This window comes from Trichoplusia ni, chromosome 4, assembly GCF_003590095.1.
Source record: "Trichoplusia ni isolate ovarian cell line Hi5 chromosome 4, tn1, whole genome shotgun sequence".
NCBI lineage: Eukaryota > Metazoa > Arthropoda > Insecta > Lepidoptera > Noctuidae > Trichoplusia > Trichoplusia ni.
Window position 1 is genome coordinate 18,197,143 of NC_039481.1, and position 23,519 is coordinate 18,220,661.

General features: G+C 35.6%; 1 protein-coding gene across 2 annotated transcripts; it reads left to right on the forward strand.

Annotated features, from left to right (window-relative positions):
- Positions 1–5,569: 5,569 nt before the first annotated feature.
- LOC113493398 (synaptic vesicle glycoprotein 2C-like) lies at positions 5,570–18,101 on the forward strand. Of its 2 annotated transcripts, XM_026871369.1 has the most exons (11): positions 5,574–5,815; positions 6,994–7,094; positions 7,640–7,801; positions 8,053–8,215; positions 9,829–9,950; positions 10,473–10,717; positions 11,290–11,444; positions 12,363–12,504; positions 12,977–13,263; positions 13,583–13,710; positions 17,260–18,101. In XM_026871369.1, the coding sequence occupies exons 2-11, from the start codon at positions 7,001–7,003 to the stop codon at positions 17,310–17,312; spliced, it is 1,551 nt and encodes a 516-aa protein (XP_026727170.1). In that variant the 5' UTR covers positions 5,574–5,815; positions 6,994–7,000; the 3' UTR covers positions 17,313–18,101. The 2 variants fall into 2 exon arrangements, with proteins under 2 accessions (XP_026727172.1, XP_026727170.1); XM_026871371.1 differs by lacking the exons at positions 13,583–13,710; positions 17,260–18,101 and having other exon boundaries at positions 5,570–5,815; positions 12,977–13,267.
- Positions 18,102–23,519: the final 5,418 nt, after the last annotated feature.

A 23,519-nucleotide genomic window follows, 5' to 3' on the forward strand; every position in this document is an offset into this window, starting at 1 on the left:
TCGCCCGCGGTTTTGCCCGCGGTTTCGCCCGCGTGGTATGTAGCTGGAATAAACTTCTCAATCCTTCAAAACATGTGCGCAAAATTTCATAAAGATTGGTTAAGTATATTTCGCGTTAAAGCGTAACAAATGAACTTATATTTATAATATTAGTAGGGATAGCCGGCGGCATTCGTACCGCCTAAAAGTCAATGATAACAATACGGGAAAAACACAAAATGTAAGTATATCAAGTGTCCTATCTTACAAGTTCGATCAAACTATACACGGTGTGCAAATTTGATAGAAAACGGTAAAGTAGTTTACAAGTAAACGATGGATAGACAACATGACACATAATTTACATATATCAAGATTAGTTTTAGTAGGGATTGCACTTGTTGCAGTTTTTGAAGGTTAAACGTGCTTGGCACAATATTTCAGTTCCTGCAGGTACCAGAGCAAACACACGTATTTGTACACTAGCTGTTTTGCGCGTCTTCATCCGCGTGGCTATGAAGAAATGACGCATAATCTTAAAAATCGTTTTAGAGTTATAGTAAAAAAGAAGTTAAAATCTAATATTTCAATCAATAGCAAAGCTACTAGCCGGCGGCGTCGCTACCGCGCAACAACAATAATTATGCTACGGAGTTATATTAAAACAATGATATCTCCTAGTTTATTCACCGAAATCAAATGATGTAGAGGGCAATTGCTTTTGAAATTGAATACTTGTAACGATGAACGTCTTTATTTTGATAAGGATTAACACCATTTTATAAAAATGGCCTTCAACAATATCAGTTTAAATATCATCAGTTGTTTAGTTATCATAATAAAAGCTTTGCTTAGTTTCAGATTAGATGGAATTGTGTGAAAGGGATATATATATGTAGTAAATATTAATATTTACTACATATATATATCCCTACGTTTATTACGGACTCGGCACAGACAGACAAACGTCTGTCAATACAGCTAGAGCCCCGCTATCTATAATTTTATCTTAATTGCAATATCTGCCGCCGGCTTCGCTTGCCAATCGATGTGAAGTGGAATACACTTAATTTCTGTTTACTAACATGTTTCCGAGTAGGTATATTGTAAGTGATTAACAGGAAAACTCGGAACTTTAACAGAGAGTCAACGAATCGGAAGATATTTTTTTTGTAAAATTAGAGGTTAATACGTAAGTGTACTTTGTCAATGAATCTGTATTCCTTATTTGTTGTCATTCAAACCTTTAAGTCGACAAGTCGTAGTACATCTCAATCGTTCTGAATTCTTTTTTGTGATAACGTCTGATAATATATATTTGCATTACCTACCGAGATTTAATCATAGCAAATATTAACATGTGCATTGTTCACTGATTACTTTATTTTTATTGACTTCTGAACAAATTCATATAGCAAAAATCTAAGCGATTCCAGCGTGTCAATTATACCATTATTAGCATAGAAGTAAAGGGAGCATTCGTTTAGAAAGGGTTACTTTTCAGAATACAGACGGTATGCTGAAAAGAAAATTTCTTCATTTTTATATATGGTTTTATTTTTATATCGTTTTCATGGGAAGTGACTAGAATTACCTATAATAAGCAGTGGGGCTGTAATAGTAGTTGCTAAAGAACTCTCGCCTACAAATTTTATCCATTTCATACAGATATTTAATTCGCGAGACCGCGTATTACAACGAGAGGACCCTTTACTGTATCACCCTTAATGAAATTATAGTAGTACGATAGACCCCAGAGAGCAGGATACAAATGATATAATGACAAAAAAAAACCTTTTGTAGTCATAATAAATATTAACACAAGACATACTTACATTTGAGTCACGAGTAACGCCAATTAGCACAAGGAACCGCCACGGGGATACCCAGACGAATCATAAAGTCACACACACATTACAATAGGATGTCTAGAGTCCTGTATGGTCACACAGAAATGCTATATTGGACAATGTTTCAATCAATTAACTTAACATTTCGCGGACGTTTTCCAGTCCGATGTTCATCTGAACTAAAAGGGTTGCAGGATCAAACTGGATGTGGAAGGCGGAGATACGGTTATTGTGCCGCAACTTGGTGGAGGCCACATAAATAATATCGTGATTATTGCTGGTGGTGGAGGCCTATGATCAGCAGTGCAAGGCAGTGTTTCACATATTCAACCAGTATGATACACCAAAACTACTAGCTATACTTCTTCTTGAGATTCATTTACTTTTCAAGCTTTTTTCCGTTTACAGACGTGTTGAAGGTATATAAAACGACCCGAAGTCTTTTAAACAATGTATTTCTTCAGAATTCACTTTATCCATATGTGTATAACACAAAAACACCACTGAAACTGTTCATAATAAACGTCATTGCGATATTCTCACTTATTTTTCTTATGCCTGTGTATATAAGCAGTCACTTTTCACTTAATCATTGAAACCCATAATGTACGTATATACCAATTCTTTCATCACTCAATGCCTAAAAAATAAACAGTTTTCTAAATTGTACAATGTCACATTGGTATAAGTACGAATGCCGTTCATCGAATAGTTGAATACATTTGGTTTAACCTCCTACTACGGCGCTAAGCATTGCTTAACGCAAACATGGGCAGTCGGCATTTCATAGTGTTAATTATTAGGTAGTAGTCACATGTAAGTGTTACTTTCAGTTAAAATGAGCGCAAACTGTAAGTTGTAAGTTTCCCTTTTGTTTTTTGATGAATCATTCAAACTATTTTGGTTATTGGATTGGTTTCTATATATAGTTTCGGTATGCCTTTGTCAGTTTTGAAATATCATTTCAAACAACAAAAAAACACGACCATTTTTGAATAAAAATTACAGAGCTAAACTTGATGAAATTTTTGCGAGACAAATAATAGGTCACAGCAAATTCTAAACAGTTTTTTTTTATGAAAATATTCGCCTGCCTCGAGGAAAAAACTCAGCCTAAACCAATAGCAACAAGATGAACATTTGTTCACTGATCTGCTCTCAATAAACACGGATGTTTGGATAATCCTGCAGTCGGGAAAAATTCTACTCGCGTGACTGATTTTGTAACTGTTTCCTGGGAAATAATATCCATAACAGTATGTATTTATATACTGTGATATACTGGTATTGCTTGATACTAATCATACTAATATTATTAGTTCTGGGTTACTCGCATTATCAGTTTTATTTTCCCTTTAGAAAAACAACGTCAAGAAGCAAGGAAACCTAAGAATTTTTCAAGGGTATGTGAAGCTAAGTTAGAGTCTTACGGGTAGTTTGCATCAGGTTATATAAATCATCATCGGCCTAGCCTTTTCCCAACTATGTTGTGGTCGGCTACCAGTCCAACCGGTTTCAGCTAAGTACCAGTGCTTTACAAGGAGCGACTGCCTATCTGACCTCCTCAACCCAGTTACCTAGGCAACACGATACCCCTTGGTTAGACTGGCTGTCAGACTTTTCAAGCCGGGACCCACAATTTAACGTGCCTTCCGAAACACGGAGGAACTCGTTTTGACAAAGATGGTGACCCATCTACGGACCAACCGCGTCAAGCGTAGCTTAACCTGTGATCGTTTCACTTATGCGGTTATAGCTTAGCTGTAAATCACAAAAATTGAAAAAAGAAAGAGATCTAGAGTTTCTACAGTCGGCTTGCTATGGGCAATAGATAGTAGGTAGAGACACGTTTCCCGCGATCGGTGTGTGATGAATTGCTATGCCTTGCCATTCATGCAGTCTGTCAGTACACGATCGCTCCCCCAAAGAGTTCGGTGTCCATGAAGATTCCCCTGCCTAAACAAAACACAAAATAGGTACCTGTAAGTTAGACATCAATCAAACAACACAACCAATCGACGTCCACTGCCGGACATAATTCTTCCCTCAGTTACGCCACAACGATACGGCCATGATTTCGCTATATTGTAATTGCAGTGCCGATGCATGAATGGAAATTAGATTGAAATCACACTATTCGTATGGTGCTCTATATTTATCCAACACAATAATTGAAAAGACATTGTATTGACAGTCAGTATTTCTCTCTATACTGAATTTTAATCCTTCCGCATCCAATCCGAACCAGCTAACCTTTAACATAAAAAAGCGCGTTAGGTGCTTTAGATTTACTTGCACGTAGATTTTATCCAAAGCTATATTTCTTGTTGCAACTATTACTACCTACTACTAAACGCCTTGCCTCACATCCAAGCAGGTACAATCTATTTCCACGTACGTATTGTTTGCCTTGAATATTGGTTTAAAGTTTTAGAATGCCGAGCGATGATGTTATCGAAAACATGTTGTTGTCTATTAAAATACTTAATAATGCGTAGGCGCAGGTAAAGAAATAGGACAGTCACAAGATATCAGCATACGGTAGATGTGAATCATTGTAACGTGTAACATTCTAGCAGTTTCCTGTAAGGCAAAGAGGGATATTTCTATATGAAACCTTGTCAGGAATATTTTTAAGAGTTTTATCATAACATCTTCCAATCACACAAGCTATTAAAAAAAACCTCGAAGTACCGGCTCCTCTAGCAAACGGAACTACTGCAATCATTTGCGTTAACAAAACATGCTAAAATGGAAATGAAATTTCGTTTCAGTTCGGTTCTGTCATATCCTTACATCAAGCCTTTTTTATTTTCGCTATATCTATTAGCTGAAGAGTCTGATCATCCTCAATACACTACTTTGTAGTCCAAAACCATACAAACAGAACTAAAGACTACGTATTAACAAATAAGTATTAATCTAAATAATTAGTTGTTCACAACAACAGCAGCGAGTACCATTCCCCGACCTTCCTCAGTTCAGTGACACACTACGCACGAAATACTAGAAAATTATGTTTGCACTAGGATTGTCAGACCCCCTCAGGTGATAACATATTTGCTTAGCAAACTCACTGAGCTGAACACACGCAGCTATCTGAGTCGTAAATAGTGGAAGACGGACATGTTTGATCATTCTCGGGGTTTCCAACACGTGGGGTTTAGCAGAAAACGGTATTGTTTGATTTCGGTTATAGAATTTTCCGTTTCAGATGTTACATAAGTTGTACAATATGCCTAAATGTAATGTGACTCGTGGGGAGGATACTTTCAACGTTTAAATGTACACTCAAATCTAACTGGTGTGGATGAGGAAGGGAAGAAAACTCTAGGACTGATTTCATCTGAGATAGATGCTACAAAGCATCATTCGTAATTATCGTGCCACAGTTAATTTAAAGGGCTATTTGAACTTGTACATTTTATACAAAAATAGATCATAAAAATATATTTTTTAAAAAACAGCACTTAACGGACGTTAATCCTTCAATTTGCAATATTCAATCTATAAAAACTTTGTTCTGCTTTGGCTTAACCGAAGACTTTACTTCGAAAACATGAAACACTCGTGACATAATAATTTAAATCCATCGTAATTTCATAATTCATTCAAGCATATTAGCCACAGCTTAAAAATATCCTATTTCCATTCTCTTATCTATGGTACAAGAATATAACACCTAGAAGCTGTCAACTGCAACAAGGATTCCATATTCAAACAGACAGATTTTCTGTTTACCTACAACCGAGTACGTATAGGTTTCCGCAAATAGCCAGAAATAGAAACTGTATGTAGTGTGGCCTGTAATGATGACTAAATTAAGATTTGAGATAAATTGTGACGTACTTACACACGGTATATAAGGACGGGAAACAAGAAAGTACTTTTATTGAGAGGTGAGAGAACAGACGAAAGTGTTGCAGAGGCTGAATAAATTAATACCTTCGACTAAAATTTACAGTTCGATCGTTCGGATACCTTAGGTAAGGTTGCACATGATAAATGAAAAAAAAAGTTTTTTTTTGGATTTTATGTAATTAAATATGATTTTATTTTCTGAATTTCTTTTAGTAAAAGATTTTCTTGGAGAGCAAGTTTTAGTTAATTTTAAGTTAAAAATATAAAATGCCTGTATTTACCGAGAACCTTATATTTTCTTTTATAATACTGTTTCAGTTTGCTAATTTAAAAGAAAATTTATTTTTAAATCTTCTTTAAAAAAAACATATTACAAAATTTATCATGAACACCGTTAGATAGTTAATTACAATCTGAGATACGTTTATTAATAATATTTAAAAAGTATTCTAACTCTATTTAAACAATCAAAATAATTTGAAATTAATTTATTCAACGGTTTTATTATTTACCTTAACAAAATATTTAAGCAATCTGCTGGAACGTAGCTATTTTGCTATCAAAAATAATTTGGAAACCGACTTTTATCATCAACATTGCTTATATATTTTCAAACGGAATCAAATTATGCACTCTACAAAATAAAAAAGCCTGCAAACAAATAATAGCCATTAATATTTTTCTTAATCGTGACGAAAATTAATTTGACAATCCTAGATGCTAGTCCTACTAATATTATAAACGTTTGTATGTATGGATGTTCGGTCCTCTTTCGCGCATAAACCACTGAACGGATTTAAATGAAACTTAGGACATAGATAGATTTTAAACAGGATAGACACGTACGATAGTTTTTGTTCATTTTCCATTTGATCATTTTCTTTCTCTTCTCTTTATTTTTTATTGTCGTCGTTTGTAATTTTTTTGCCTGAGCTCTCTTCATCCTTACCAACAATTACCACAAACTGCTTTAAAGAGTTCACGCAGTCTTTTGCGTTGGATTTAATAAATTTATGTGTCAGTATTACATTTTCATTTTATTTATTTTCTAGAATTTATTTAACTTGTCTTGTTGCTGGTTCCATTTATTTAATTATTGTTTAAAAATATGTTGTATTTTACGACAAGTAGGTTAAAATTATCTACAATTCGAAAATAGTATCTACGTAAATCAAATCTGTCCTTAGATCAACCTCAAACTAAGTTAAACGTTGAATTAACAATTTAAATAATTTACGCACTCCTTATCAAATGACAAAAGATGAAATTCATAAATAAATACATGAATACATTTAATTTTCAGACTCAAAATGTGTAAGACCACTACAAAAGAGGTTGAAGTCGTGGAGAATGGAAAGAAGAAGACCTATGCGGCTTCGATAGAAGAGGCGTTAACTATGACCGGTGAGTTGTTTATAGCCTAAAAGGCAAAAGTAATGGACCAATCCACAGTTCTGACTGAAATATATTTGTAAATGATCACAAAATATTAGGTAGAGTGAGTCCGAACTGTCTTGAACCTTCCCGTATAAAGACGGATTAATCTTTAATCATGCTCCCTATTTGTTAGCAATTCCGAATTTCTGTATTTCACACCTAAGGTTTCCAGGTTTTCTCTCCATGTCTTCGGTCACCGTTCGTAGTTCTATATATCTAGTATCATATAATCTATCTTAGAATCAAGAACGAAAAAGTCACAGCAATACTATTGTGTGCATAAGGTTCAAACCTGCAATCTCTTGCATACAAATCTATTCATTAAACTCCAAGGTCATAACGATATTCAAGAAGAAGTGGAGGAACGATCAGGGAGCATAAAGATCGTCACTTGTTTTCTTTATCGTTTTGGGTCGCATTGTTTAAACGCGAGAAAAGGGTTCAGCATAGTCCAGTTTGCATTCGCATTCGTATTTTGATTTATGCCTTATCACTTGATATTGTCCTTCCAGGCTTCGGGAAATACAACTTCGGTTTACTCCTGGTGTGCAGCTGGACGCTCCAGGCGATGGGCATGGACATGTTTGGTACCAGCTTCGTGGTCGCAGCGGCTGTCTGTGACCTGGAGCTGACGCTGCAGCAGCGAGCACTGCTCACTGCTATGCCGCTGTTAGGTGAGCTGAGAGACTAGTAATGGCTGAATACGTTTTATTTTACTGGCTATGTAGAATGAAGTCGCGAAGTGGACATCAAGATCGTCTTAGAGAATTTGGTCTGAAAAAATGCATCGATACTTGTGTCGGTATATGCTATAAGGATAGGTCAAATTAAAGACTAAATTTCCAAATAGCTCCCTATCTCAGATTCCGAAAACTCCTTAGAGAAATAAAATAACTATACAATGATGAATTGTGACTATCTGCAGGAGTGGTAGCTGGAGCCCAGCTGTGGGGCTACGTGTCGGACACGCGCGGCCGGCGGCTGACCCTGGTGCTCTCCATGTCCATCGGCTTCATCTTCGCGGCACTCAGCAGTCTATCCCCCAACTGGCAGACGATGGCAGTCCTCAAACTAATATCCTCCATATTGTAAGTTGATTCCTCTAAAACTTCCATTTACTTCGCGAAATTAAATAAGGTCAATAGTTACAAGATAAAGCTACCAAAATTCTATAACAATCTAAATTACATAATTAGGAATTGTTTGCGTACTTCTGAAGACTATCTTGTTACTACCACCGGTTGTACACTGAAGTTGTCAAGCAGGCATTTGCGTCAACGAGATATGTAATTTCTGGTAACGTCGTACTCTTCCAGAAAAAAAACTTAATTTTCCAACTACTTAATTCACTGCAGAAATTAACCTTTACTTCTGTTATAATTTTCGGGAGTAAGTACCCAAAGAATAAGGGTACTCAATTTGATCCCCTTAAAATAAATCACCATCATTTAGCAAATTGGTTTTTTAGCTAATATTTTGGAACTATCAGTATCACACTTTCCATATTACCTTTCTAGACTCTTTTCAGTCTAACGCCAGACGTATCCAATTAAAAATTTATTCTACTACTTCTTATTCTTCAGCTGTTACAACGACTGGCCATTTTGCCGTATCAAAAATTCTTTCCACATCAATTACGTCGAAACAATTAATCAAAACAAGCTGCGTCACGTGTGACGTCATGGAACGGCAGCACCAGCAATTTCCCCAAACTATTTGCTGTATGATAAGAGCCCCCTGGCGAGACAATGTCGTGATAAGAGGCTGTTTTTAGAATGCAGTGATACACTGCGTATTATTGTATGTGTAAATACAGAAGCGTGAGTAAACAGATGCTGGCGTGATTCTATTTGCTTTGTTATATTATGACTGACTACTGACCTACCGGAATACTATTTGCATATAGAATAAAGCAATTTAACACGCATTAATGTCAATGTATTTATTCTCGGGGAATTCCTCGCGAATTGACTTTATACTTCAAAACGTACAGCCCCTTGAACCAAGTAGCAACGACCATCTAAGTCGTTAATAGACTACGCTTTGATGTAGGTATATAAATGACTAATCTAAGTCTTAGTCTATAGAACGAAATAGTATTTCCTAATAATTTTCTATTAACGCCAGCTATACGCATTTTTTCAGACTTATTTATCTTACCCTGTTCTTATCTTCCCGATCAAGTACCTCCGCTTCTCAGATCTTTCATGTGTAATCATCCGCCAATGATCTAATTAATTAAACATAAGTTCTCCTCACTTTTGTTTCATTGATAAGCGCTTGTAAGAAACCAAACTAGCTTTTACATATTCTCGTTTCTTATCATATTTTTTCGGGTTGCTTCCGTCTTCCTTAAAACATCCGTAAAGTTTTTCAACATTATGAAATCAGGGATACGAGAGATATTCTACACAAGACTATGATACTGAAGAGACATGGAAATATCGTAACATTAACCTATAGATGGGCATCCTAAAGAAATGTCCGTTATGAAGAAATAGGTTAATAAAAATAATGACCACTTAGTCGTAAGCGAATTTTCTCCGATTCCGAAATCGAACTTCAAAACAAAAGAATAGAATCCTTTTTCTAAAGAATCTTTTTCTCAGTTTGTAAGAAGAAGACATGTGGCGCTGACCCCAAATAAAATAATTGGGATAAGGGCAGAGGAATGATGATGTTTGTTTCTGTTTTCTCTCAGTACTTCGGCCAGCAACTCCGGTGCCTACACGCTGCTGGGAGAGAGCTGCTCGGAGCGGGCGCGCGGGAAGGCCATGCTGCTGTGCACGTGCGCGCTCATGTGCTCACAAGCTACCGTCGCTGGTAACATCTAGTTTAAACTTATACATATATGTCTCTAACTATGCATCTCTCGTCTAAATACATACATGTTCTAAACTGCACAGTTATCCGATTGGTTGGGGTAGCTTAGTATTTAATCATAAATATTTGGAAAATGTCTGATAATTTTTTGACCATGGGACTGATTATTTTTCATATCAGAATTCTCGTACCTAATGCACTTCCTGATGAGCTTAAATGATTATTGAATACCTTCAAGGATATGTATTTCATTTTACACTTTATTATAACTTTCGTAAGGCAAATTCATAATAATCTATTAAATAATGGTTTACTCACGCATATTTATGAGATCGCGAGACAAAGTAGAGCTTGATTTGTGACCACGTCGCGGCTTCAGTTCATGACTCCGGTTGGGTTCTAAACTAGGCAAATGATCCCTATAAATATGCTTGAGTAAACTGTAATTAATTAAACCATATTATATGTATTCTGTTCCAAAAAATCAACCCATTATTTCAAACAACATGTTGCTTTCTTTAGTATTCGCCTTCCCCATCCTTCCCCTGGAGTTCGCCTACCGCATAGACTTCCTGGGCATCACGTACCGGCCCTGGCGTCTCCTGGCGCTGGTGATGTCACTCCCCTGTGCCATCACAGCCTGCCTGCTGCAGCTGTTTTACGAGAGCCCCAAGTTCCTCGCCAGCCAAGGTCGCTACGATGAAGCTCTGCATGTCCTGAAGAACATCTTCTCTGCTAATACCGGAAAGGATTCTGACAAATTCCCTGTAAGTTTGGAACGAAATACGAGTTATTTGTAGTACCTACAGTAAAACTTTGTCAGCCAGGCTTGTATTTTTCATGATTACCGTAAGTAGTAGCGTAGGAAGACATTGATAAAAAAAAATCAGCAGGAAAGTAGAAATAATAAATCCTACCATATTTATTTTCTTTAAAATATTTTTACACCTCCAAAAATAGACCAACTCAAAGTCTAGAAGGAACTTTGAAATCATTTTTAAATTTCCTAGAACTTAATAGGTACTTAATTTTAGATAACTGTTTGTCTAGTGCGGCATTACTATCAACGCAACATTATCGAGGTATTTATAATGACTACTATATTATGAACTATCACATCTAATATACATTTATAGCAAGTTGCATTATCCAATATTCAATAAATACTCTATTAAATTGGATGGATGGAAATTGGACTACCTATGTTACCTTAATTCGAAATCAGTTTAGTAAATACTGAGACCCCTACAAAACTTTATCTCTTTATTACGTCAGTACCTACAGATTAACGGACTTTCAAATTAGAAAAAGAAGAATAACTCTATTTCTCTTTTCAAAGGTACAAAAACTCCTAGAAGACTCTGAGGACCAGTCTTCAGATCACCACGACTCGTTCTTCAAGTCTATTTGGCAGCAGACGGTCCCATTGTTCAGAGGGGTGCTGCTGAAGGAGACCCTACGACTATTCTATCTGGTCGCTGTGATCTATATGACGTAAGTTATGACCTTAATACAAGACTTAAATGTAAAGTGTAATAATGAATTTGTGACTTAGTACGAGTAGTTTGAACATAAATTCCCGTAGAGTCGGAAGTCCATAGCCACCGCTTACAGCAAGGAAATATCTCTTCTAAAATGACTATATATGACATAATTTTGCCTCTTGATTCGACTACTGCATCAGTGTATCTTCTTGTTTCATTCAGTCAGCCAGCTAAGCTTGTCGAGTCCCAAATGACTCTATCTCAATACGACAGGATTTTGTTTCCCAATCTTGTACTGGCCAAATGGGCTACCTTTCTTCTGTTTCGTTTACCCATCTGTATCCGGATGCAAACCACAGACGCGCATTAAATTACTAAGCAAATTTTCTCCAGATAAAAATTGGCGTATTATTAAATATTTTCTTTATATAAATCATTAGATTACGTTGCATTACAATCCAGTTATAGCACAAATCATTATAAATGACAAAATTTGCAGCTTCGTAATGGTCCTACGTCGTACTTAACGCAAGATTTAGTGATAACGTGGAGATTTCATGCTAATTAACAAATGACAGCCGACATATGTTGGCAAAAACCGAATTGTTATCAAATCTGTGACATTTATCGCGATGGAAGATTTCCGAATTCCGTACTCGGAATATCATAATGATGACTTGATTAAATTTGGTATCCGTGATCTAAACAAAGATCTTCTAATTTTATATCATTGCTATCTTAACATCGTAGTGTTTTCAGTATTCGTTCCGAATCACAATAATACCAGCCTGTGACCCTCCCTTTACCAAAATGAGAAGAATTGCGTATTGGTCTAAGGTTAGCGATTCCAAATTTCAATATTAGGACTTGTCGTTCTTCTTCAGCGTTTCTCCTCCTGCTAACTTTTAACGGGTCTCATGTATTCCAGTGGGAGTGGCTTCATCCTATGGCTGCCGTACATCATGAACAACTTGTTCTTCGTGTTGGAGTCTGGCGGAGGCGAGGGCATGAACCTCTGTGCCGTCATCAAGTATACCTCGCAGCCCGAGTTTGCGGCTGGGAATATGACTGTAAGTTATTGTTATTTATATGGGTACGAAACAAATAAAAAGGGATACCTAATTACCCAAAAGCTTATGCTTATTCAAAATTACTGTAAAGGTTAAAAAAAGTGTAAAGGTACAATTAATTGGGTACAAACATGCCACATATACAAGGAGAAGTTTGCTTGCCAGGAAATGGCACATAGACACACGAGACTACACGCGAATGTCTCTATTAGGAAGGAATGATAACGACTCACCTTGCATGCATCTCATATGATATATTTTAAAACACTACATTTTATATCGAACCTCCAAGATACATTTTTCATTTCATCAATAATTTCAGTATATTTAGCAGCTGACAAATAAAGATTTACATCAGACAGTCAACGACGGTGGTGTAGAGGCACTTCCTCCGCCTTGTCTATGTTCCATTGGTACCCAAAACCTTATACACGGAAAACATAAAAACCTCCTTACTTGTCTTTACTTTCAGAATATAGAAGTTTGTGACGACACAATTCAAGAAACTACGCTGTTCTCGGCGATGACGTATGGCGCGTTGGCGAGCTGTTCCAACCTCGTGCTCTCCCTCACGTGCGGCAGTCGCAAGCGCATGGCCATGATCTGCATCATGGCTATGTCGGCCCTCGCCGGCATCCTGCTGAACCTGGTGGCCGTGCCAATCGCAGGAGGGATTTTCTTCTTCTTCTTCTTGATGTGCGCTCTCTCCATGGGTATACTGAGCGTCTATTTTGTTGAACTGTACCCTACTTCGTCAAGGTAAGATGGACTCAGAGTTAAGATAGATATATTCTCATTATTTTCTCCTATATTGTGTATGATTGAATGTTATCAGATAATTTTCTATTTCATACAAAGTTTTTGAGTATCTGAAAGTTTTTAAGATGCTTTAAAATTATATCCTTTTGCTTCATTCTTAATTTTAAAAATATTAATACACTCCATGACCATCTACAATAATCCCATAATTGCCATCTCTTCATTTGAAGCATTATCTATACCAAGTTATTCAATTTTCTTTTCCAAATCTATTCCAATTCCATGTTTGCACTTTTACTAATGGCGTCTACTATTGCAGAGGCATGGTCTCCTGCCTGTCCGTGATGCTGGGGCGCATGAGCGCGTTCCTCGGCGTCAATGCCATCGGAGCCCTCATCTCCACCAACTGCGAAGCCACCTTCTACTTCTGGTCCTTCTTGTTGATAAGTAAGTGTTTAATGCGCTAAGATTATTCTTTGTGAATGTTAAGTATCTTCTCACGTGTTGTATAAAAATGAATAAAAGAAACTAGTTAGTTAGTTCTTCAATCATAAAATGTCTTAAACGATTTAAAGGTATAGACTTAAAGAGCATCGACCAAAAACATAAAAAAATGGAATAGGCATTAAAAATAATAAGAAACTCATTTCTTTCCTAATAACCTAAACGATAAAACGCGCAAGATTTGTTTTAAGACAAATAATTATTCATTATTTATCAAATACTAGCTGTTGCACGCGACTTCGTCCCCGTGGGTAGAAGATATTAGTCGCAGCGTGATGGTATTCAACACAAAAAAAAATTTCAATTTGGACCAGTAGTTCCTGAGTTTAGCGCGTTCAAACAAACAAACTCTTCAGCTTTATATATTAGTATAGATTGAGCCTTTAATCGAAAATGCGTCACAAAACTAGTATTTAGACTTACAATATGAATGATTTTGCAAAACAAATAAGTTTAGGTTTTACCAATTGTGGATATCATGTCATGTCGGATTACGCTAATAAATTAGTTTATATAACTTGATAAATGCCTCTTATGTCATGCACGTGAGGGCAGTTTATTAATATTAAGGTCTTCGCACATTATGTTGACTGAACGTTGAATTCACCCTAATCACGGCCTGCAGACAGATTGCATTTCGACTAACGTTAACGCGTTTTTCAAGTGTACTGAACAAGTCAGAGATCGAATGAAGTCGAAATGGAATATCATTTCGAAACATTTTAAGTTGCTAACTTTTTTAAAAGAGTTACCAACTTTGGTAGGTATGTTAAAAAGTGATAGTTAATTAAAAGTGGAGTCGGGGTTGTGTGCGACCCTTACTCACATTAAACTTAGGAATATATAAATAGATGTTTAGACCCTTAAAAAAACAATGCCCGCAGAAAACAATTTAATCCTTCAAGTCTCAGAACTCAAAACAAGCATTCCTGGATTACGCAAATGCTTGTCCTACGCGAGGATCGAACTCGCAACACAGCGCGCAGTGGGCTTGGCGTGGTAATCTCAACCACTCGGCTATGCGTGCAGTTAAACCACCAGTAGGACTTCTAAAAGCTGGTATTTTTTACCACGTTTGTCGCATTTTTACGTTTTTATTAGGTGGTAATCTTTATATTTTCATATCGCATATTTTATGTCCGCCTCATCAAATAACAACTTACAATGTAATATAAATAACCCCCTACTATTCTTTGTTAGATATTATTTGTTTTTGTTATATTCAAATATTCAAGATAATATGGTATCAACATACTCTCTATTAATTTTAATGAAGATCAAAATTTTGTATTTAATGCTAAAAGGAATTAATTGAACTAATATTTTCATACTTTAGAGTAGACGGTTTTTTTTTCTTATTTTCGCGACAACTGGACAAAAATAATTTGGTGCCTGGAATATTTTGCATCAATTGGACAATCGATACGCACTGATTAACTTTTTTTACAACTTGGATAGATCTTCTTATTCCTAAACAAACTATACCGAAATAATTAAAACTTGAGCATTTCTTTTTCACAAATCCTCCACCAAGTCCCTCTACGATTCGCTATCCTGGGCCTCTCAATGCTGAGGTATGGGTTTAGGTCATCCCGCCACTGTTTCCCAGACAGATCATAGTTTCAACGTCTAGCCGCAGGCTCCCATTGTGTGGTGACCTTTTGCCATCGGTCACAGTCCATGCTTCCGACGTCAAATTTAAAAGAGTGTAGTATAATTGAAAATTTTCTTCATCGAGGTATTCAAATTATGATGTAACGCTTTACCAGTGTTTTACAAGGACCGACTGATAATCTGACCTTCTGAACCCAGTTGCCTGGGTAACACGTAACCTGTTCGACTGGTTGTAAGACTTTCTAGCTTCTGACTAACGTTAATGACAGTCAAAAATGTGTTAATAACTGCCCGGACCCACCATTTAACGTGCCTTCCAAAACACGGAATATGACATAGATGGTCATCCATCCCCAGACTGACCGTATCAAGCGTAGCTTAACCTGTGATCGATTTACTTGAGCAGTTGTAGCTTAGAATTGAAAATACCTTGAAATGACGCTTCCTAATCTTATGTCCTGGACATGACAGATTTTAATATGCAGATAATCCAACAATCGTAGTAATTACAAAACGTAATTATCGACACGTTTGCATGATAGAGCGTTATGAAAGTAACGATGACTTTATTATTTAATATTAAGATACCTATTATCTAAATAAAATTCACCAACATACCTACACTAGTACCGAAAGAGTGGTGAAAATGTTCTTCTTGCAAATACTAAAATATAAATCGAGGTTGAATTCATAATTCGTTGGGTGCCAATAATTTTATATATTCAGCACCCAACCTATTCGTATTTGAAACTCCAGTGTCGCGAGTCCAACTCTCAACTTGACCGGTACCTTCACCAACAGACAATTGCTTTCTTGAAGTTAGTTCTTTATATTTATGCACAGTACTGTAGCCGCACATTCTCATCATGATGATTTGTCGCGAAGTCTATTAAAATACGTAGCAGTGATCATTACACCCTAAAATACCCCTTATTTATGGATTACAATCGTGGGTCTTGACTTGTTCTACTAATATGAATCCTAGTTCTACTATCCTAGTTCCCAATTATATTACAAATACGAAAGTTTGTATGTTTGGATGTTTGTTACTCTATCACGCAAAAACCACTGAACGGATTTTAATGATACTTGGTACACACATAGTCTATTACCAGGATTCAAACTCAAGATAGTTTTTATCCCTATTTTATATTCCCGTGGGTTCATTTTCATAGTAAGATTTGTAGCGGGCAGGCCCGCGGGCAACAGCTAGTTAATATATATTAATACTCAGTACTAAGGCGTGGATCGCTTGAAAAAAGATATCTACATGTTTATGCAGAAAGTCTTATCATTATCACGAAATTAACTCATTACGTTTTGTTAATGCTTGAACCAACGCATACCAGATTTCTAAGGAACCAACATTGATATGAATTTGTTCTGTAATCCACAAATATTTTAGTAGATTGACGAACGGATAACGAACAATCGGACGTTTTTACTTCGATTACCTACTAATCTAAGAAACGATGTAACTGACGTGAAATAGCTGGAACTAGGAAGTTATTTAAACAAATAGATTTTTGATGAAAATGAAGATTGAAATACATACCTAGTAGAAAAAAAATGTATTTTTAGAACGTATATTTCGTATTTTTAACATTGATTGAAAGTCAATTGACTTTTGCATGGGAGTTCGGTGTTATTTCACAAACACACAACAAATAAATAAAACTTTTTTTAAACTTTTTTTTTATCATGCTTTAGTACCCAGTTAACTTACTTCAAGTGAGTTAATGTCGAAGGTTGAATGCTTTATATTTTTGTCTCTAAAGCGAGCAATAATTATAAAATGCCAAGCATTTTTCATCCTTTATGAGCCCGGTCTAACTCGTTGTACTAACATAATTTATTTAATCCTATTTTTTTTCGCAGGTGCAATATGTGTTGCATGGTTTCTTCCCCGGGACAAGGCACCCAAGAACTGAATATATTAGCAAATATAACCATTTATACTTTATTTCAATATTAGACATAACATAACAGATTATTCGTTCATAGTTTTCACTTAAAGAGTGAAGGAAAACATCGTTAGATAAACCCAGATCTGGAATCAGTAAGCAAGCAAAAAGAGTCTTCTATAAGTTTGATGAGCTATTTGTCTGTGGCATCATAGCTTCCTATCGGATTGAGAGTTTGTTTGTTATGTACGAGTATACGAACACTTTAACGTTTGATGACTTACATGTTTAATAAAAATCATTCAAAAGTTGTGGGGAGAAAATGTTACATCCGGGGGAGTTTTCTAATTTTTAATTGTATGTTGTCCGTTGTCTAATATTGAAAACTAGTAAAGACCTCTCAAGACTGAATAATACCTGTGTAGGCATTTAGTAAACTCAACTGTGTAATAATTATATGATAGCGAGTGACTGACTGATAATGTTGCACACGTGCTTAGTTCAATTGTTTTTAAGTTTAATTTTAATCGATTCACTAGATTTGGCAAAGTTAAGGTAACAGTGATTTTATGAAATACAGGAAAATTTCGTTTTTTTTTTGAAGTCAGCATTTTAAATAAATTGTAAATAGTGATAAATACTAGCACTACAAGGAAACACATGTAAAACATTAGATAAAATTGTTATTTTTTTCTAAATTGTCATAAGATAATATTTGTAAAATTTGATGTAATAGACCACTAATTTCTTTTCTTTTTTTTAAGTTTTTTCAGTTACTAAACAAAAGCAGTTTTTAAAATTCTAATAGAGCTTATTCAAGACACCTTGCATAATAATATGTAACTACTTGCGTATCTCAACAGTCATAAATATTTTTATCAACTGTGGTGCGACAAAAGATAATCTAAAACTAAATTTAATCTCTATTACATTATACGATATATTTGATAATATTATGTTTGTGCTTTTATAAAGACTATAGATTACTGAAATAACCTTTGTGCCTTACCTAGTATCTAATAATTTGCTTTGTACTTGTCTGTACTAAAATTGTTTAGGCAAATTATTGTAGGCATATTAGATGTGTGGAAAACATGTCCTATTTTGTAATCATGGCTTATATTTGATAAATCTTTGTGATAAATTAAATTATTAGTTTATCAATTTAAAAGAAATCATAATTAACATTACGTTAATTAGTGGCATTAGTTTTGTTTTAACATATTTGTAAACTTAAATTGTAAATTTACTTTTTGAACTGTTCTACACAAGATAATCGTTGCAACGACTTTGAATTTTGTACTTTAAGCTGAATAGAATAAGGATGTATTTTATTTAATTGTACCTGATAAGGCCATTAGCTGTAACTACATATTTGTAAACATATGAGTAATAATACAAATAGAATATTACTGATAGTCTTTTATTTTTGTCCTTAAGTCATCATACATATATAAAGATAAAGATGTGTCACCTTTTCAAGTGGTAGGTAGTTTTAATTCTTCACCGCCTTTTCTATGAGACTTGTGTCAATTCACACCAAAAAGCGCAGTAGCCGGCAGTATTTTCGTATTACAAATGATTCTGAATCTTATCTACGTTAAGTTAAAGTTTACAATTATTTGAAGGCAAAGGCAGTGAGATGGCGCGAGGTTGAGCGCGTTCTAGCAGTTAACGAGTCGCTGTCGTCTCAGCTGTTACAGTCATTTCAACTCAACTTGAGTGTTATGTGTAGTCCATGTAAATATACATTGAGATTGTATACTAATACAGCTTTCATATGTGTGTCACTGTCACACATATTAAAGACTCCATATTCAAGCAAGCGCCGAGCGAAACTATCCTTACGGCCGCTGTGCGCCGCGCTCTACTCTGTAGCGCGCTCTACACTCGCTCGCGATTCTTGCTGTGAATGCGCAACGAACGGGGTACGGTGCAAAGCGTGAACGTGCACGTGCGAAACCATCTACACGCGTATTTGCGGACTTTCGCGCCGCGAGTGTAGAGCGCCCTTATAAGTGAGTATTGTCCCTAAAACCAAACGCAAAGCAACTGCCACGCAGCTAAATAATAAATAAATGCGGACAACATCACATACATTGTTCTGAACCCAAAGTAAGTTGCTAAAGCACTTGTGTTATGGAATTCAGATACAACGAAGGTACCACAAACACCCAGACCCGAGACAATGTACAAATGTGAATTTTTACATTGACCCGACCGGGGATCGAGCCCGGGACCTCAGAGCTAGCGACACCTTGAAACCGGTGCGTACGCCACTCGACCACGGAGGTCGTCAGCTAAAAGCAGCACCAGTAGCTGAAACAAAATAATATTACTAGGGCAAAAGGTGTGAGTGTGTCTTCATGCTTATTATCAGCCAGATACACAGAGATTATCATGACAATAGGTTCGAAGGTACCTATTTCTTAATGAAAACCGCAACCTTATTCACGAAATCTCTAAAGTTGATAACCGAATCTATACATGTCTGATAGGTGTGCCAGATAAGTTGCCAAGAAGTCATGAAGACGCGATCGCCACCTTGTCGTAGGATAACTGTGTGATCCACGAATGCTAGTGTTGAGTCAGGGTATAATCAGGGTGTCTTTGTGCATGTGACTTGAATGTTTGTGAATATCCAGAAGATTTATTCGTTAGGAATAAGGGATTATGAGTATTAATCAAGTAAACTCTAGTGTTGGCTACACCGCCCTAGTAGGTCTCTTTTTGAACATCCCTGTGAAAAAAACCCCGTATAAGTTTTATTTTTTGTTGAGTACTGACAATTGAAAACCTTTTTATCTAGAAGTCTATCGAGTTTTTAGTGAATGTGTCATTATGTTCTGTTTTTTCATATCAGCTGAATAAAATTGCTATCTTTAGTATAAGATATCTACTCTTTTTAATTATCTGAACAGTTGATACCAATTGACATTACGAATTTTACGTAAGAAGATAATATAATAATATGAAAGTACTCAAAAGAATAATAAAAAACTAATACAGTATTGTTTAAATAACAATAATTTGTTGGTAATGCAGTCTTGGAACGTGTTTATTTACCTTCTTCCTCGTGAAATTAAATGAAATCGTTTATTCTGTAAGCAGGTAGTACGTATATCACACATCACACTATGCATAATACATCACATATAACATGCAGTTTATAAGCCCGCGGTAGTCGAGGGGTTTACAATTTTTCGTACTTCTATTAGGTCTAAGGAAGTAGTAAACTAATAATCAATCAACGTTAAAAGGTATTTGAAAAGTATTCTATCTATTTGATCTCCCCGAAAATCAAATCAAAAGCAAGAATTTCTATACTAATATTCCAAATAGGTCTAACTTTCGGAGTTTGTGACGTTGTAGGGTCTGGGGTTTCAGGATCTATTTTGCACCAAATAAGAAGAAGGAAGAAGAAGGTACAAGCTCAACAAAATGGAAACCGGTCTCCTAATTTACGATAGAAAAGTCTATTATAGCCATTGCTTGAAATTACATTCATAAAGAAAACTGTAAAATTAAAAAAAAAGAAATATTTCTTGAAATAAACAGAGATTATTCAAGCGTCAATAGATTAGTAATTATTTAATATGATAACGCTACGATACGCTATTATCTCGAGATAATTGTTGCGATTAAATAATTAAGCAATTGATATTGTTTCTGTTCCGTTGTATTTGATTGTTAGAAATAAGAAGTTGGCAAGCTTTTTCCTTTCCTTTTTTACAGTGCTACTAGTTATGTTGTGTGTCGGATTTTGGGGTTCCCTTAGAAACGGTTCAGTCCCATAAGCTAGTTAATGCAAGCATGCTTCTTGCTGGCTTGCTCTGATCCAACTGATTCTTTGCTCAAAAGGCCAATCCAAATACCCTGCGTTGGTTTTAACACTTATACTCGCATTTTATAGAAATTATCTGGATGAAGAGACCGACCGACCCCTGAGTTTGTTTCGATATGAAATTCATATCTCAAAGATACATGTAACACCGACGTATTTTTTTTATGTAGCCCGTTTTAGATCCTACTGCTGGACAAAGCCCCCTTTCTCTTGCAGCCTTCTCTATTTTTGCGATTTCACGCCTCGTGCGACCCGCGCCAAAGCGATGACATATAACTCACAGAATCAATGATTTCATTTCATTTAGTTAGGATTATTACCTACTCGATAATATTCAACATTCTTTAATAAGTTTAATTATTTTGAAGGACGCTTTAAGGCTTGCCGGCTTAGTGTGGAGGGCCGACTTTTGCACACTAAATAAGGTACAATAAAAAACGAATAAAGTCTAACCAATCATTCATGTAAGATACGTGCACTGATTGATGAAAATTCGCAATAACTCTAACTCACCTTGTTGATTGTTAATATACAGACAATATACCTATATCTATACTACATCGTTATTAACTAAAGGTGATTTAAATAATTCATAATTTAAAAGTGTTTCACAACTACTTTTCAAACAAATCTATATATCTATACTAATATATAAAGCTGAAGAGTATGTTTGTTTGTTTTACTAGCTGTTGCCCGCGATTTCGTGCTTGTGGTTAGAAGATATAAGTTAGGAATTTTTGAACGGAAGCCCTCGAAGATGAATAATTTTCCCTGGTTTTACACATTTTCCATTGTATCTTCGCTCCTATTAGTCGCAGCGTGATGGTATAGCCTAAAACCTTCCTCTATGAATGGTCTATTCAACACAAAAATAATTTTTCAATTTGAACCAGTAGTTCCTGAGTTTAGCGCGTTCAAACAAACTCTTCAGCTTTATATATTAAGTATAGTATAGAGTATAGATTACTTATAATCATACTTTCAATCCCCTGTTTTCTTCATGTTCTGTTTTAATGTGGTCTATGTTAGTGCTTACGTAAGGAAACACAAAGAGTACAAGATTTTTATATATCGTGCAATATGAATTATATGTTGGACATCCTAATTAAATAAATCAGTCACGGGTTTGAGATCGGTGAAGTCCCCGCATCCACTCAACCACAGACTCAACACTAACATGCTAATCAACCTTGTGGTCGATCCTATTATTCGAAAAAATCCAGGTTCTTGGTACCCCAACTCCGGTATTTACAAAATAATTATGCTAATTAAAATAACACTATTCACATTCTCATGTATCTAATACAATAAAATCCCAATTACCGTGTTGGCAAGAAGCTTAAGAGAATACGAAAAATAAAAGAATTTCCTAAACCTTCGTTTAATGTGAAATTTTCCACTTCAATGCCCTGGGGCCTAAAACGGTCTATTTAAGGAAAATAATAATAATTCCTATTTGTAAAAGTTAGACCAAGAAAAGCGTCTAGTCTGTCTCTTTCAGACTTAAACGGTCTGAATAATTCCTTATCTCATAAAATTGAATCTTTACCTACATTTCGCACTACCGGATATTTGCGTGTGAACAAGTGCAAAATGAAAATCAATTCGTACTAAGCAGGTGGAACTGATTTACAATCATAATTACGTGATAGCAGACTCACGTGATAACACAAGATAATTACCCATTTACGCACGAATATCTTCATGGGAAAAACTATTTTTAATGAATACTTTGATAGATAATCTTAGTCTTATCATAATCTTCTAATTGAACACTTTTTTGCTTCTACTTTAATAATACAATGGTCAGAAAATAAAAGTCAGAAAAAGATTGGGCTGCTTTTGTCACTATATTAGGAGCTACAAGATAGATACATATACGTATAAGACGACGAAAGCAGCCTCTTAAAAAAAAGTTAAGTCTGTATATAATAAATGTATTTTAAAGCTAGATAAGAAACCATCTGAGTGCACTGAAAGAGTAGAGAGTAGAGTCTATTTTTTTTTGGCTATATGTACCTAAGCCTGTCAAGAAGCCTATTAAAAAATATATATATATAGGTATATTATATATCACGCACTGTTTCGTCTTCTTCCAACCTTCGCATACCTTCTTTATTCTTGATTATACGACAAAAATCACGAGAATTAGATATCACATTTTTCGTACAATGGATAGATCACTTTGCTATTACGCAAAAACTCCTTTGCCCCATTTCCAAGATGTCGGGTTTCTCTCAAGGTTGACAACCATACAAACTCGGTCCTAAGATTTCACTACCACACATATCAAAACGGCTCACTTTAAAAAAAGCAAGGTCAATGTAAGTCGTCAATGGTCTAAAAGAAATGCTCATCTTCCCAATCCCATATTATGTATTGAGTCGTTA

Bases quoted from the DNA above. Each gene is read 5' to 3' on its own strand.
- LOC113493398 (XM_026871369.1), top strand. From the start codon at position 7,001: ATGTGTAAGACCACTACAAAAGAGGTTGAAGTCGTGGAGAATGGAAAG. The intron at 7,095-7,639 runs GTGAGTTGTTTA...TTGTCCTTCCAG, and splicing joins AGAGGCGTTAACTATGACCG to GCTTCGGGAAATACAACTTC. The intron at 8,216-9,828 runs GTAAGTTGATTC...GTTTTCTCTCAG, and splicing joins AAACTAATATCCTCCATATT to TACTTCGGCCAGCAACTCCG.